This window comes from Myotis yumanensis, unplaced genomic scaffold, assembly GCF_028538775.1.
Source record: "Myotis yumanensis isolate MYYU_CA2020_CCGP unplaced genomic scaffold, mMyoYum1.0.hap1 SCAF_5, whole genome shotgun sequence".
NCBI classification, from domain to species: Eukaryota; Metazoa; Chordata; class Mammalia; order Chiroptera; family Vespertilionidae; genus Myotis; species Myotis yumanensis.
This window is the reverse complement of record NW_027223756.1, coordinates 36,725,469-36,741,384: the sequence shown is the minus strand read 5'-3', so window position 1 is coordinate 36,741,384 and position 15,916 is coordinate 36,725,469. Positions and strand designations below refer to the sequence as shown.

The following is a 15,916-nucleotide window of genomic DNA, read 5'->3' as shown; positions in this document are numbered from 1 at the left end:
GCCGCCTCTGGACCCAGGCGCGGACAGGGGGCGTCGGAGGGCGGAGGACGGGGAAATACCACGGCCCCGCTACCGCCCCTCGCTGGCAGCGGCGGTGTTGGAGGCTCCTCCTCCGGCCAGTCCCGAGCCCGGCAGCAGGGGGAGCGGGAGGCGGGGAGCGAGGGCGGGGGCTCGGGAAGGAGAGAGGAGGGAGGGGCCAGGCGCGCCAGTGACAGGGTGGCAGCCGAGGAGCGGACGCGTTGCCGCCGCCGCCGTTCCACCTCCTCCTCCTCCTGCAGCTCCTCTCGCCGCCGCCACCGCCGCCGGGAGAAGTTTCACTCCCGACTGGCGCTCGGAAGCCCTCGACCCAGAGCCGACTGGGGAGCGCGGCCGGCGGCTGCCACCCGCGGCGGGCTGGGCGTCCCGAGCGCTCCGAACCCAAGCCGGCGGCAGCGGCCGGGGCTGGGGGCGCCGAGGCGCCGGAGGGGCGGGTGGGAGCCGCGGACCCGCGCGCCGCGCCGCAGCCGCTCCGCTAGCGTCGGCGCCGGGCAGCCGCGATGGCCGTGCGCTCCCGCCGCCCGTGGATGAGCGTGGCACTGGGTTTGGTGCTGGGCTTCACCGCCGCGTCCTGGCTCATCGCCCCCAGAGTGGCCGAGCTGAGCGAGAGGAAGAGACGCGGCTCCAGCCTCTGCTCCTACTACGGCCGCTCGGCCGCTGGCCCCGGCGCGCGGCAGCCGCTCCCCCAACCACAGCCCCGGCCGCGGCCGGACCAGTCACCGCCCCCCGCGCGCCCGGAGCGCCAGGGGCCGCCGCTGCTCGAGCCAGCGGCCGGGGTGACCAGTTTTCGGAGCAGCCCCTGGCAGCCGCCACCTCCGCTGCAGCAGCGGCGGCGAGGACGCGAGCCCGAAGGTGCGACGGGGCTCCCCGGCGCCCCCGTAGCGGAGGGGGAGCCCGAGGAGGAGGACGGGGGCGCGGCTGGGCAGCGGCGAGGCGGCCGGCCGAAGAGTAGCCACAACGGCAGCGGGGACGGGGGTGCCGCCGCTCCGAGCTCCCGACCCCGAGATTTCCTGTATGTGGGGGTGATGACCGCGCAGAAGTACCTGGGCAGCCGCGCGCTGGCGGCGCAGCGGACCTGGGCGCGCTTCATCCCCGGCCGCGTGGAGTTCTTTTCCAGCCAGCAGCCCCCCAACGCCGGACTCGGCCTGCCCCCGCCACCCCTGCCTGTCATCGAGCTGCCTGGGGTGGACGACTCCTATCCTCCCCAGAAAAAGTCCTTCATGATGATCAAGTACATGCACGACCACTACCTGGACAAGTATGAGTGGTTCATGCGCGCCGACGACGACGTCTACATCAAAGGTGACCTCCCAGCGCCGGCTGCCCCGCCTGCCCACCTCCTTTCTTTGCATCCAACCCCGACCCCTGCCCAGCTCCTCTCTGCTCTGCCAGCACGTGCCCTGGGCTCCTGCAGCCCCCAGCCCGCCGACCCCACCCCTCGCATCCGCCTCCCATCCCTAGTCCGCTCTTCTTCCTCTCTTGCGGTTCGGGTTCTCCTCACACCTACCCGGCTTTATCCGCCTCCCTCACTCTGGCTGTTTCGTCCCCTCCCAGCGCTTAGCCCTCCTCTTCACAGTGTGGGAGAGGTGAGGACCGGGACCTTAGGGTTCAACCAAAGGCTGTTCCCACTCTGCCTGGCTCTCAAAGCCCGGGTGGTGGCCGGTTCCCAAAGCAGCCCAGAGGGGCGTGTCCTCGGTGGAGAAAGGGAAGGCTGCGGACGCGGGCGAGAGCCAGTCTGGATGCAGATCGCTGTTCTTGCTTTGTTCCCCTACCTTGTCGTTTTACCTGGATCTAGCGCAATTCCGGACCTGGGGAGATCGAGGGAATCATCTTCCCTGTCTCGGACCCTCCTCTGTGCGTTTCTTTCCCTCTCGCAAGACCCGCCCGCCCTGGGAGTCCTTGAGCATCTCCGGCGCCCCGCGCGCCTTCCAGCTGCTACCGCGCAGCACCCAGCCGTCCCCATTCCACCCACCCACTCACCCACCCCGCCACACCTCAGTAAAACCCCCAGGCGAAGAGTGCATGGTCACATTTGGGGGGGAGGGGAAGGAGGGCATAGCATCCGAGAATTTTCCAGACCCTAGGTCCTAGGAGCTCCAAGCTGTGCTAGCACACACCAGCGTGGACCCTTTCCAGACCATCTTGGCTGCTGCGATAAGCAGAGGCTGGAAGTGCCCCAGACCACGCGCAGCCACAGCCACAGCATGAGAAAACTTTGTCAGCTTTTTGAAGAGGCGCGGTCCTTCACCCCGAGTGTGGGCGGCTCTGGCCAGAGATTTCTAAACTCAGCAGAGAGAAGTTACTGCGAGCTGGAGGAAAGCTCTCCAGCCCAGCCGATGGCGAGGAGGGAGAGGGGTGCACGGGAAGGAGAAGAGTGTATGGCACGGAGGTCCCCCTGTGCGTTTCAGGTTTCCTAGCTTCTTGGACAAGGGGGGCCGCCCTTCCTCAGTTTGAGCCTCTCTACTCGCAGCCTCATTGCTCCCCCCTGGTCCAGGAGGCAGTACCTTTCCCAGGGCTCAGGGAAAAACAAGCATTTCTCTCAGTGCTTTGAAAAGATTGTCCTTCAGAACATTGAAATGCCTTCATCTTTCCATTTCTGTTAAGAATGAAATGCATCTTGTATTAAGAACCCGATAATAGCTGAAACTCATTGAGATGCAAGGGGCGTGGCATGGGATCAAGATAATGACTGCAAATGCTGTGATCACCGAAAATGTTAGTAAGGATGCTGATTGGGAATATAAGAAAGTGACTACTTATTCCAGTTTATCATTTTGTAGACTAATAAATGCTTTTGAAGTGTGTTGATTTTAAATTGTTTTTCCTAATGACTTAACAAACTACAAGTAAACCAATTTTATTCTTTAATTTAAATATTTATTTATTTTTCTAAAAGGGTACTTTCCAAAGTTCCAAAGTTAAATTTCAAGAAAACTTAAGGACAAAACACTAAACTGAATCAATTGCCAGAAAAAAAAATTATTGGATATTAATATTGTCAGTCAATGCTAAATATCAACATTTAATATTTCTGGGAATTTTATCATTACTTCAAATATGCTAAGAAACCTGTTTATTCTCCTTATCATTAATTATTTCACCTTTAAAAATCTGATGATTGTTTCCCCCTGGCTGGGTAGCTCAGTTGGTTCAAGTGTCCTCCCTATATGCTAAGGTTGCAGGCTTGATTCCCAGTCGGGGTATATAGAAGAATCAACCAATGGATGCATAAATAAGTGGAACAACAAATCAATGTGTTTCTCTCTCTCTCTCTCTTTCTAAAAAAATCAATAAATGAAAAATTTTAAAAAATCTGATGATTGTTAGACTTATTAAAGTTTTTCAGTGACTTTGACTAGAAGATTGATTCTTTAAATTAGTTCTGAAAAAATAATAGAACATTCAGAGAGGTTTTTCTTCTTTTCATTTGTTTAAGACTTTTGGGGAGTTTACACACAATATTGGAAGCTCTGTCCCTTACTTTGTACATACAAATGATTATGAAATTAGGAAAAGAATGATTGTTGCCTTTCTCTTTGTAGGTGACAAGTTAGAAGAGTTTCTTAGATCACTGAATAGCAGCAAGCCCCTCTACCTGGGCCAGACTGGCCTGGGGAATATTGAAGAACTCGGCAAGCTGGGCCTGGAGCCTGGGGAGAACTTCTGTATGGGAGGACCTGGCATGATCTTCAGCCGAGAAGTCCTCAGGAGGATGGTGCCACACATTGGTGAGTGCCTCAGAGAAATGTACACGACTCACGAAGATGTGGAAGTAGGAAGATGTGTTCGACGGTTTGGTGGGACTCAGTGTGTCTGGTCTTATGAGGTAAGACTTGAGCTGTTTTGCAAATGTTCACACATGGCAGGTACATGCCACTTCACAGCCTGGGCAGTGATTCTGTGTGTTCTGTCTGTATCTTTGCATTTGCTTGAAAATGATAGCAGCAGCTGGTGATGGAAACAGCGTGATTGTGGGGGATACCTTCCTTATTCGAGTTAGGCCTATCCGAGGTTTGCTAATGGGCGTGACCACCTTAACCTTAACTTTAGTCAGCAGCCTAGAAATATGGTCTGAAGATGCTCTCCCCTTTTAGTTGCTCTATTGGTGTTTATATACATGGGTATCCATTTCCTGTCTCTAACAGGAGGAATAATTCTCTTGGGCTGTAGCTTTTAGCACCTGGTACTTTGTTGTTTTTTTGGCTAGGTATGTCATTTCATCTGTGTTGTGTGTTTTTTCAAACAGTTAAAATCTGAAGTTTCTTTGAAGATTTTCATGTGGAAATTTAACATGTATTTCTTTCAAAGTTTAAGGAAAGTTAATTCATAATATATCAGTTATGATAGATTTATTCACAAACTTTTATTTACTTCTTAATAGAAATTCTTTATTGTTCAAAGTCTCCTTTTCCCCCATTGACTCCTTTTCCCCCATTGACTTCTCCCCAGCCGCTTCCACCCCCAGCACATGCCCTCGCTTCCCTTGTGTCTGTGTCCATTGGTTATGCTTATCTGCATGCATACAAGTCCTTTGGTTGATCACATTTCCTCCCCCTCCCCCCTCACACCCTTCTCTGATGTTTGATGGTCTGTTCCACGCTTCTATGTCTTTGGATCTACTTTTGTTCATCAGTTTATGTTATTCATTATATTCCACAAGTGAGTGAGACCATGTGATATTTATCTTTCTCCAACTGGCTTATTTCACTTAGCAATAATGCTCTCCAGGTCCATCCATACTCTTGCAAATGGTAAGAGTTCCATTGAGTAGATGTACCACCATTTTTTAATCCACTCATCTGCTGATGGGTACTTAGGCTGTTTCAAAATCTTAGTTATTGTAAATTGTGTTGCTATGAACATAGGGGTGCATATATTCTTTCTGATTGGTGTTTCTGATTTCTTGGTATATATTCCTAGAAGTGGGATTACTGGGTCAAATGGGAGTTTCATTTTTAATTTTTTGAGGACACACCATATTATTTTCCATAGTGGCTGCACCAGTCTGCATTCCCACCAGCAGTGTATGAGGGTTCCTTTTTCTCCACATCCTTGCCAGCACTTGTCATTTGTTGATAATAGCCATTTTGACAGGTGTGAGATGGTACCTCATTGTTGTTTTGATTTGCATCTCTCGGATGATTAATGACTTGGAGCATGTTTTCATATGTCTCTTGGCTTTCTGAATGTCCTCTTTTGAAAAGTGTCTATTTAGGTCCTTTGCCCATTTTTTAATTGGGTTGTTTATCTTCCTTTTGTTAAATTGTATGAGTTCCCTATAAATTTTTTAGATTAACTCCTTATCTGATATAACATTGGCAAATATGTTCTCCCATGCAGTGGGCTCTCTTGTTTTGTTGATGGTTTCTTTTGCTGTGCACAAAATTTTAAAGTAAATGAATTATCTAGACAAACAGAAGTAGTTCTGTTTTTAGAAGATGTTAAGTGACTGCTTGATACTTTGATTGGTTCCCTAGAGGTTATTTATATCTGTCCTTATTTTGTTTTCTGAAGAGCAACTATTACTAAAATAACCTGAGCTGTGAACTGTTGTTTAATTGCAGTGATTTGTTTTATAAAATACTCTGAGGTTTTTTTCCTTCAGAAATTGGTTTTTAAGTTAAATACAGTTTTTACAAAAGATAGTTTTCCTGAAAGATAACCTTAGTAAAAATTGATTTAACACAAATAGTGTATTGAGGTTTTCACTATAATTTGGCTTTCAAGTATTTGGAATTTAATATATTTTAACTACCCAGTGCATACCTTTGTAAATGATAACTCATTTCCTTTTCAGATTTTCATGTCTCTTAGTATAGAACAAATATTTTATGAAAATATATGTATTACCTGTGAAGTCATTATACCTCAAGATTACACAGTCTCATTCATTTTTCTTTTAGAAGTTTAATCCCATTTTTGTAAAATTTGCTTTTTTTCTGTTTTGTGGTATTTACACTGTGGAGAAATAGTTCTTATATTTATTTCAGAAAGTAAAATTTATTTGATAAGTAGTTATTTGGAATATGTACTATACAAACCTAAAATTATTACATTCTTCATTTGTTTTGGTAAGAAAAAAAGTTATTTTCTTTTATAAAACTGTCTTACAACTAACTTTTAGAATAAAATTTATGCAAGCACATTATAGTTTAAAAATAGGTAAAATATAAACTCAATGAAAAAACTGTCTTTTGTCCTGGAATATAAAACTAACTAAAAGGCAAAGAAAAAAATGCTCAACATAGAAAACACATAGTGGACTATGTTGACTTGTGGATATTATTTTGCAGACTCACTCTGAATGGATCAATAAGAGAAATCATTCATATTTAAAAATGAAGATGGAAAATTATTGTTTTATTTGACACTTTGTTGTCTTAACATCACATATAAAGTTTTAACAAACCTTTTTTGCAGGGACTTTGAACATGTTTTCATGCAGTGATTTGTTTTATAAAATAATCCGAGGTTTTGATTGTGTCTCTCCCTTCAAGTTTTCATTGATTCTGTTATGAAGGTACAACCCTTACATGGCAGTCTACCCATTCATGTTCCAAGAGAGTAAAATATGCTCAAGTGACCTACCTCTATGCTCAAGAATTTATTTAATGATTTATTTATAACATGGGCATTTGTTTTGGTTAAAGTGAAAGGGAGTTTTCATAGATGTGTGTCCTCTCTGTTAGAATAGTGGAAACTGAGATCTTTTCATTAACTGATATAAAGGAAGAGACAAACAAAAGGGATTCCAGGTCTTACAGAATGTAACTTTATGATTGCCATATTTTTATTAACTTTTCACAACACATTTTGAATTTTAGTCTGATACTTGTCAATCACTAAGTTCAGAATCTGTATGAAAAAAGTCACTTTTACATTTTTTCCTAGCAATAGAAAATATTATTTTCTGAAGGAATACTGTTTCAGAATGTTGACTTTAAGTTTTGCTAAGCAATTATATAGAATTTATTTCGTTTTGTAATTTCACTACTTAAAGGAGAAACTTAAACAATATTTATTTTAGAGGAGGCATTGATTTAATCTTTATATGAAGTCTCAATGTCTTCTTTAAAAGAATAATGGAAAATTTCATTACCAAGGAGTATTATATTTATGAAACACCTGAGTAGGTCAGTTGGGGCACAGCCACATTAAGGCTTTCCTGTTTGGATTTCAGGTTAGTTGAAATGATGCCCATCTTTTCTAGTGTTCATATTCTATGGAAAAACTGATCTATTCCATTACGGGTTGGCATCCTGAGTAAAGGTGAGATTTCACATCTGGTAATAGAATAAGTTATGAACTTGATCAGTAATTTTGTTTCCATATTTCTTTTAAAAGAACCATCTGTGACAGAACTTGCTTAAAATTTTGAATTTCTTTTATCTATATCTTCCATGGATTTCAGGATTTTGTGACTTTTCTTCTGAATAAAAGTTCTTGCAGAGGTAACAGCATTGTTATGGACACATGTTCAAGATTTTTGAATTTGAATAGATGAAACATTCATGATGGAATTATATCTTTTAAAAGATGATGAACAGGCTTTCAGATCTTACAGGAAAGAACTGGACAAAAATATTAAAATACATAGATCATGTAGCTATTCTTGAATATAAATTATATATTTTATAAACATAGGAATCTTCTAGTATTCTTCTTTACTGTTCAGTTGAAGTCTGCTTTATCTGTGTTGTATATACAATTAAGCTCAATATTGAGAGAGAGAGAGAGAGAGAGAGGGAGAGAGAGAGAGAGAGAGAAACTCAGAGAAGAAAATATAAACTTGAATTTGGGTTGGAGTCATCATTCTACTACTTATTAGTTTCATTGTCTTTTGTAAGTTACTTCTCTGAGCCTTGGTTTAATTGAACTGAAAGTGGAAATTATAACAGTGTTTACCTCATTGATTTTGGTAAAATAAATTATCCCATGTGAAACCCTTAATATAGTGTCTGGCACATAGTAAATTGTCACATGTTAGCTATTATTACTACAATGCTGAATAAGTCATATACTTACTATGTTATATATAACATGGATTAGTTGTTTATCTATAGCCAAAGAGTTAGACAATACTTTTTTTTTAGTTAAAAATTCAAGTTTAGGGTTTTTTGGCAAAAAGAAAAAGAAACCAGTATGTTTCAATATTTTAGAAGTATGAGGAATCCATTATTAGAAAACATGGAAGAGTGTTTAAAACATGCATTACAAATATTTGCTTCAGCCTTTGAACATATTTAATAACTGATCTTAAGACGATAGAGTGGAAGCCTGGCTGGTGTGGCTCAGGTGGTCGGAGTGTTGTTCCTTACACCGAAATGTCGCCCGCACAACTGTCTGGGCAGAAGCCCGGCTTGCCGGTTTGGTCCCCGATCCAGGTGCATGCAGGGGCAGTCCATGTATGTTTCTCTCTCTCTCTCTCCCCTTCCTCTTTCTCTAAAATCAATAAGAACATATTTTAAAAAAAGAGGACAGTGTGGAAAATATTATTTAACAAGCAATTACTTAATATACATAATTAAAGAATATCAAACAGATCAGACTCTACAATAAAAAATTATTACTGTGTAGATTTCTAGATTAGTTTCTGGAACAATAGCCCGTTTTCTGAGTTTCTCTAGAATTTTCTGAGGAGAAAGAAGTCAGTAGAATCCCATTCTGCAGTCAACTCACAGTAACTTGTCTCTCAAGGCGGCTGGAACCGCCCCTCGAAGTTCCTCGGTTTTCTCAGGAAATGATGTATAGCTTTAGCTCTCACAATAAGGCCCTGGTGGTCTGGGAAAATTTGTCTTTCCTGTTAGCCTCTTGCTCTGTTTCCTTCTCCATCAACTCCAACCACTTCTTTTACCTTTGCCTTTAATGATAAAAAAATAAAATAAATTATAAATACCTGTTGATATGCACCTCTTTTCATCAGGTTCTCAGTAAATTAATGTGCTCATGGCAGGCCAACCCTGATATTCCAAGAGCTTCCAGGATGGCACCCAGATCACTCTTAGGGCTCAGGAATGACTTGACCTCTTCCGAATAAGGAGGCCTTTGGCTGCTGGTCAGCCTCAAACCCACTGGTTCTTTGTGAGCCTGAGGCCATTGGAGTCGGAATTGAGATTCTCCCTTCCTACTGTAATTTGACAGTGTGTTCCATGCTTCTCTGCCTCTGGAAGGCTGGGGAGTGTTGCGGGGGAGGGGTGGTGGGGTGGAGGGGTCCTTACCAACCGAAGGACTTGTATGCATGCATATAGCATAACCAATGGACACAAGACACTGAGAGGGTGGGGTGAGGGCATGTGCGGGGCGGGGGGCGGGGGCGGGGGGGAAGGTCAATGGGGAAAAAAAGGAGACATATGCACTACTATCTGTAATACTTTAAACAATAAAATAAAAAAGTAAAAAAAAAGAATTGAGATTCTCCCTTCCCTACCTGGAGGTGGAGACACCTAGTTTTCAAGGACATGTGACAGATGTTAATACCAACAGATGCAATGGATTGCTGTTATACTCATTTATACCTCCAGATGTATCTGTAAAAATTACTGAGTGTTTGTGAAAAATTATTCTATTCTGTTCCGTCTGTGGGTGTTAGAATTCATTGGCATCCACTGCTGGTTCAGTTCTCATTGTGGTTGAGCGCAATCTTGGCTACTGTTTTCTGGTTATCTGAGCTGCAGTCTGGCAGCCTGGGAGGCTGCATATGGCTCTTAAACCTTGTTTGGCAGGGACATGCCGTGGTTCAGGGTTTTTGTTTTTGTGTTTGGATGACTTTAGCAGTCTTCAGTCCCCTTCATGTCCTATTGTTGTCCACATATTCTCCTCCCAGGTTTATTTTAACTCCTCGTATGTTGAATTTTCTTTGTGCCTTTATTTTAAGTGGTTCAGGTAGGCATAAGAATCTTGATATTTTGAACCAGATAATCCACATGTTGTAAATTTCATTAAAATATTCTCTAGAAAATGAAGTGATTTTTCCAGTGGGAATGAGATGTGTATTTTAAATAAGTTAGGGAAGGAATAATTTTTTCAAACTTGACTGTTAGAATCAGTATGTCATACAATATAGTTATATGTACTTTCTTTTTATTAGTATGTTTTTACTAATAACTAGAAAGCCCCCACTGCTAAAAAATTATTTATAGAACTCCATTTTCAGCTGGTGTCTTAGCAGAATTGGAAATTCTGTTTTGTTGTTGTTTTGTTTTGTTTTAGTAGGATCTGTTCTATTCAAGCATTAAAATAATTTTAATTTTAAGGATTCGTTTCCCTATTAGGGAGTTTTGCATTTCATCTATCTAAGAGTCATATTTAGAATAGTTTGAATTTATCTTTTTAATGTTTACAGTTAAATGGAGCCACAGAATATATATCTTTATTTCACCTAATTAAATGTTGTTTCAAAGAAAACTTAGCTTTATGTTCACAAAAAAATATTTCTCTATGGGTTGAAGAAACCATTTCTTATGACTAAATAGTTTTTTATTAGATTTCTTAAAGAATTAAATCCAGAATGTCTTATGTCTAATGTTGGCCCCCTAAAGGCTATAAACACCCTAGAAAATTCCATTATTTCACAAAAGGATATGTCCTGGAAGTGTTTCCCTGGGCTTGTAATACCAGAGATTTGCACCATAAAAATTTTAACTACATATAAGTTCTTCATAACATTAAGGTTAAATATGCATGCCATTCTAATAGGGCTATTGCATATCCTGTGGCTTCTTCCTATTATGGGCTTTATCTTATGTAATGCTGAGTTTATTGTATCATGAACATGGTATATGCCCAAGAGGCATATTAATATCTGTGGGAAAGTATAGCTTTGGAATTTTTATCTAAAATTTAGTCTTTCAAAAAATCTTTTCTTGGTTCTGATTTAGTTTTTAACTTTACTAAAGGCAGTAAGCTTCTCACACCTACTTTCCCACCCCCATTCAGCTTGTCAGATGAAATCATCATGCATTGATTTTATGAAATTTCTTTTCTGCCACACTGTTTCCTTCATTGTACAAAATAAAATTATATTTCGAGTTGAAGAAGAAGCATCGTATGGTTTTTCCATATTTTGTAGTTTTAGTTAGTTCATTTTCATTGTTCGCCAATGTCTTATCCCCTAGATCGTGACAATATATGCTTTCCAAGACGATTTCCAACAGTTGTGAAACACGTTAAGTTTGGACAATGATTTTATGCAATTTGAAATAAGCTCCATGATAATAACATAAATATTCATATTAGTTTAAAAACCTTGGATAGTCTTTCTCTTTAGTTGAGCATCAGGATTCTAATTTTCTGGAAAAAAAAACCCCAAATCAATTTTCTACTTCCACTTTCTTTGTCTTGGTCTCCAAAAAGCTGTTTTTTTTAAAAAAAGATTTTTTTTAAAACTGATTTTTAGAGAGAGAGGAAGGGAGAGGGAAAGAGAAAGAGAAACATCGATGTGAGAGTGTAACATTGACCCCAGGTTATAGAGCCCACAACCGGGTATGTGCCATGACCTGGAATTGACCCAGCAATCCCTCACTCAGTGCATGACACAATACCCAACCAACCGAGTCCCACCACCACACCGGTCAGGGCCAAAAAGCTGTTTTGAGAAACATTTATTTCAGTAAGTCTCTCTTCTATGTGGTGAATTAGTGCTCAACGTACAAAGAAACCTGTACTATCATTTAACTGTACTACATTTTACTTTGATTACAGCATGTCATTTCTTTTGCACAAAGATATAACTTTCAATGAGGTATTTGAGCTAAACATAAACTTCATGGAAATAAAAAAAATTAGTGTCTTAAATCATTATTTGAAAAATTAGTGTCTTAAGTCATTATTTGATATTTTGGTTATTAAAAAAAACCTAAGTAATCTGATATTGAGGGGTTGCAGTTTCTCAGAATTCTAATGATCTCTTCATTTACTCTCTATTAATCAATACTCTAGTGAAGGCTTCACCGACTATAAAACAGTTTGAGTCATGACATAACACTTAATGTTACCCTTTCTCGCAAAGGTGTTGAATACTCATAGTATGATAAGTATGTTACAAATTTCTAAATTAACTGAATCAAAATAATTTTTGAAAAAATTCAGCAGGTACTGTTTGGAACTAATGAATGAATGAAGTAATGTCTTAATTTTTTGAGACTGTGAAATCTTTACTTACCATTTATAATTTTGAAAGTCATGTCCCTCATTCTTCACAGTCAGTGGTATCTGAACTTTTCATTATCCCTTTCAGTTTCATTTATTTTTATTGTAGAATTGTTTATTCATAGAATACTAGTACCTCAAAAAGAGATGTTTAAAGAAATATACATATTAATAAGAATAACGTGCAATAAAATAAAATTAAAATGTAACGAAATAAGAGGAAAACAGAAAAACAAGAAAAAAAATTGTAAAAGACATGTTGGACATTCGTTTTCCTGACATGAAAGAGACCCCTAGCTCACCATGACACTGAAATCTGAGAGAAATTTTTGCTGTAGAGTAGAAGGCTCTGAGGATTCCCAACTTAGCAGCACTTCTGTGTAAGTGGCATAGCATGGCTGTCTTGGGTGTTTCTTATATATCCCCTCAATGTAGGCCAGGATTGTAACACAGAAGGGCAGTTGTGCAGGAGGAATTCTACTTGGAGACAATGCAGTTACCGTCCTTGCTCGTAAATTTATTTTAAATTTTAAATTTAAATTTATTTTAAATTTATTTTAAAATTTAGAGTACTCTTCAGAGAGCCCGTCAGGGGTGTCCTCACTCAAATGTTGTATATTAGGTTGGTCCACGGGAAGGTTGAGTTATGCCTATTTCCTGGTGAGAACCCAGAGTGCAGCTGTGCTGTCATTGGCTAAGGGGAGGTCAGGGTTGTGCTTTCCTAATCAAGAGGAAGGCAGAGGCACCAGCTACCAATGGAGGAATCAAACCAGATAAAGGGACAGATGGCCACCCCACCTGAGGAGCAGTCAGGCCCAAGAGACTGCCTAATGACTTGGCCTTGAGTTAGCAATGTGGTCGCCTGGCTATTGAGCTGATTATTAGGAATGTTTGTTTTCATAAACTTAATAATTATATGAGTATCCTGTAAAGTCTGTGAATAATGATATATTTATTAACTTTATTATATATATTTAATTTGAAGGTAAAATTTGCATGCATAAGTTAAAATATTGAAAGACCAACATTTTGATGAAAAATAATATATTTTAGTCATCTAATGTTCTCTTGTACAGAATTAAATTTTCTATGAAATAAGGACATGTAACGTACATGATAAATATCTTGAAGTACGAAAAAAAGTGTTAAAAAATTAAAAATAGTGTACCTTAGAATTCAGTCATCTTACATCTTCTGATTTCATTTGCTCAAATATATGTACCCAGCACTTTCTATGCGCAGTGCAGGTACACCAGTTCCTTGTCCTCATGGAGCTCACAGGGAGGAGGAGTCAGGCTTCGAATCAATCTCTTGCCTTCATGTCTGGTAGAGAACTGGATTTCTTGTCTTCATCATCTTTAACTCCTTTTCATTCTAAGTCATGAAAACTCCAGTTGGGTCCAGGAGTGTTACCTGTCTTGGACCTAAAGTCAAATGATTCTTATTTCACTTTTCTTAAATGAGCATCTTCCTCTTTGTTTGTATTACTGTCTTCTGAAGAGGAGAAAAATAAAGACATGCTTAGAAACCCAATTGCATATTAATATATTTTGTACCTGTTACATAGCACAGAGCACTAGGATTTTGTTTTTTAATTAAGTCTGGAGCTAGACAACTACCTGGCTTCAGATCCCAGCTGTCATTCACTAATTGTATGGCCTTACCTAAGTTATTTTTCTCTATGCCTTAGTTTTGTCTCTATCAAATGGATATATTAACAGTACTTTACAGAAATTTTGTGAAGATTAAACAAGTCAGGTATACAGCAGCATTCAGAATAATATGTGACAGTGTTAAGCATTATGCAACTGTTAGCTATTTTTGCAGAATGGCATAAAATTGTGCCAACTCTCCAGAGCCATTGTGAGGAATAAAAAGGTCAATGTATTAGAAGCTCTTAAAATAATGCTTGACACATAATAACTCCAGTATATCTGTTAACTGTTGTTAATATATTCCAGTTAACGATGTTCATATTCCCTTTTTCCCTTCACAGGAGAAAAATAACGTTGATTGGAAAGAGTCCATTGAATTGCTTTTTGAAAGATAGGCTTTGCTATGGGGGGAAGGTGCTGACTTATGGTTCTTTACCCTGACTCACAGTGGGATCCCCCGGGAACTTAGAACAATTCTGATGCTGAAGCCCATCCCTAACCTATTAGGCCAGAATCTCTTACAGGTGAGGCGTATAGCATGGCATGCATAAAACTTCCCACATTAGTGATTCTAATGTGGCTCTCAGATCTAGACTACTGTATACATTCTTTTATTAATTTCTGTTTTCAAATATCCAATCTATTCTTTATTCCTTAAAATTTACTTTTTGTTTTACTTTCCTTTTGGGAAAATCACAGTAAAGTAATAAACACTTCTGCAGTTCTTTCTACATCTGTTCCAAAGAGCTAGTCATTGGGTTAAAGACAGTCCTATATAATAAAAGGCTAATATGCAAATTGACTGAATGGCAGAACGACTGGTCGCTATGATGTGCACTGACCACCAGGGGGAAGACGCTCAACGCAGGAGCTGTCCACTGGTGGTCAGTGCGCTCTCACAGGGGAAGCGCTGCTCAGCCAGAAGCCAGGCTCATCACTGGTGAGCGCAGTGGCGGTGGTGGGAGCCTCTCCCGCCTCCATGGCAGTGCTAAGGATGTCTGACTGTGGGAAGCAGGCCTAAGCTGTCAGTCAGACATCCCCCGAGGGCTGCGAGACATCCCAGACTGCGAGAGGGTGCAGGCTTGGCTGAGGGACATCCATGACCCTGAGTGCACGAATTTCATGCACCGGGCCTCTAGTGAATAAATATAAAGCTGTTACTTACAACTGTAGTGTGCTTTCCTATGGTCTGATGCTCATTTTTGCATAGAGCTTCATTTTTTTTTAAAGAAAAATTCAAAATGGATTGTAAAACATTCTTAGGAAAAGATGTAATGTGTATCCATGCAAGGCTTAAGGTTTTATAGCTGTTTTTATTTATTACATTTGAGTAATATATAGTAATGGAGTTCTTAAAATACAGGCATACTTTGCTCTATTGCTTTTCACTTTATTGTGCTTCACAGATGTTTTTGGTTTTTTTTTGTTGTTGTTTTTTTTTTTACAAATTGAAAGCAAGGCCCTTCACCAGCAAAGAGATTACATCTCTCTTTATTGTGATACCCACTTCATTGTGGTGGTTTAGAACTGAAACCACAGTATCTCCAAGATATGTCTCTATAGGATGAATGTTTTCATTGACTTGATTGCTTTAATGTTGACTTCTTGAATTGAGGCTCAAAAGGGAAAAAAAGAGTGATTTGGCCCTAACTGGTCTGGCTCAATGGATAGAGCATTAGCCTGTGGACTGAAGGGTCCCAGGTTCGATTCCGGTCAAGGGCATGTACCTTGGTTACGGGCACATCCCCAGTAGGGAGTGTGCAGGAGGCAGCTGATCGATGTTTCTCTCTCATCGATGTTTCTGACTCTCTATCCTTCTCCCTTCTTCCATGTAAAAATTCAATAAAATATATTTTTTTAAAAAAGAGTGATTTGTTTGATGATTGCAGAAACCATAACTTATTTAATAAGTGGGTAATTAATTTCGATCTGTCATTCTCAACCAGTATTTTCCTGCCTACTGCTATAGCCAACTGCTACAATCCAGGTAAGTACAGGATATATAGGCGTGAAAGGGAAGAAGTCCCCAAGGAGCATAGGAAAATGCAAAGCTTTCTCCAAACTAGAAGTAATGCTTA

General features: G+C 40.8%; 1 protein-coding gene across 1 annotated transcript in view; it reads left to right on the top strand.

Moving 5' to 3' along the window:
- Positions 1-536: 536 nt before the first annotated feature.
- Positions 537-15,916, top strand: part of CHSY3 (chondroitin sulfate synthase 3) — a 240,446-nt gene continuing 225,066 nt past the window's right edge. Inside the window, exons 1-2 of the mRNA XM_070415060.1 lie at positions 537-1,343; positions 3,584-3,862. Of these exons, the coding sequence (XP_070271161.1) occupies positions 537-1,343; positions 3,584-3,862 (1,086 nt within the window). The remainder of the gene's footprint in view (positions 1,344-3,583; positions 3,863-15,916) is intronic.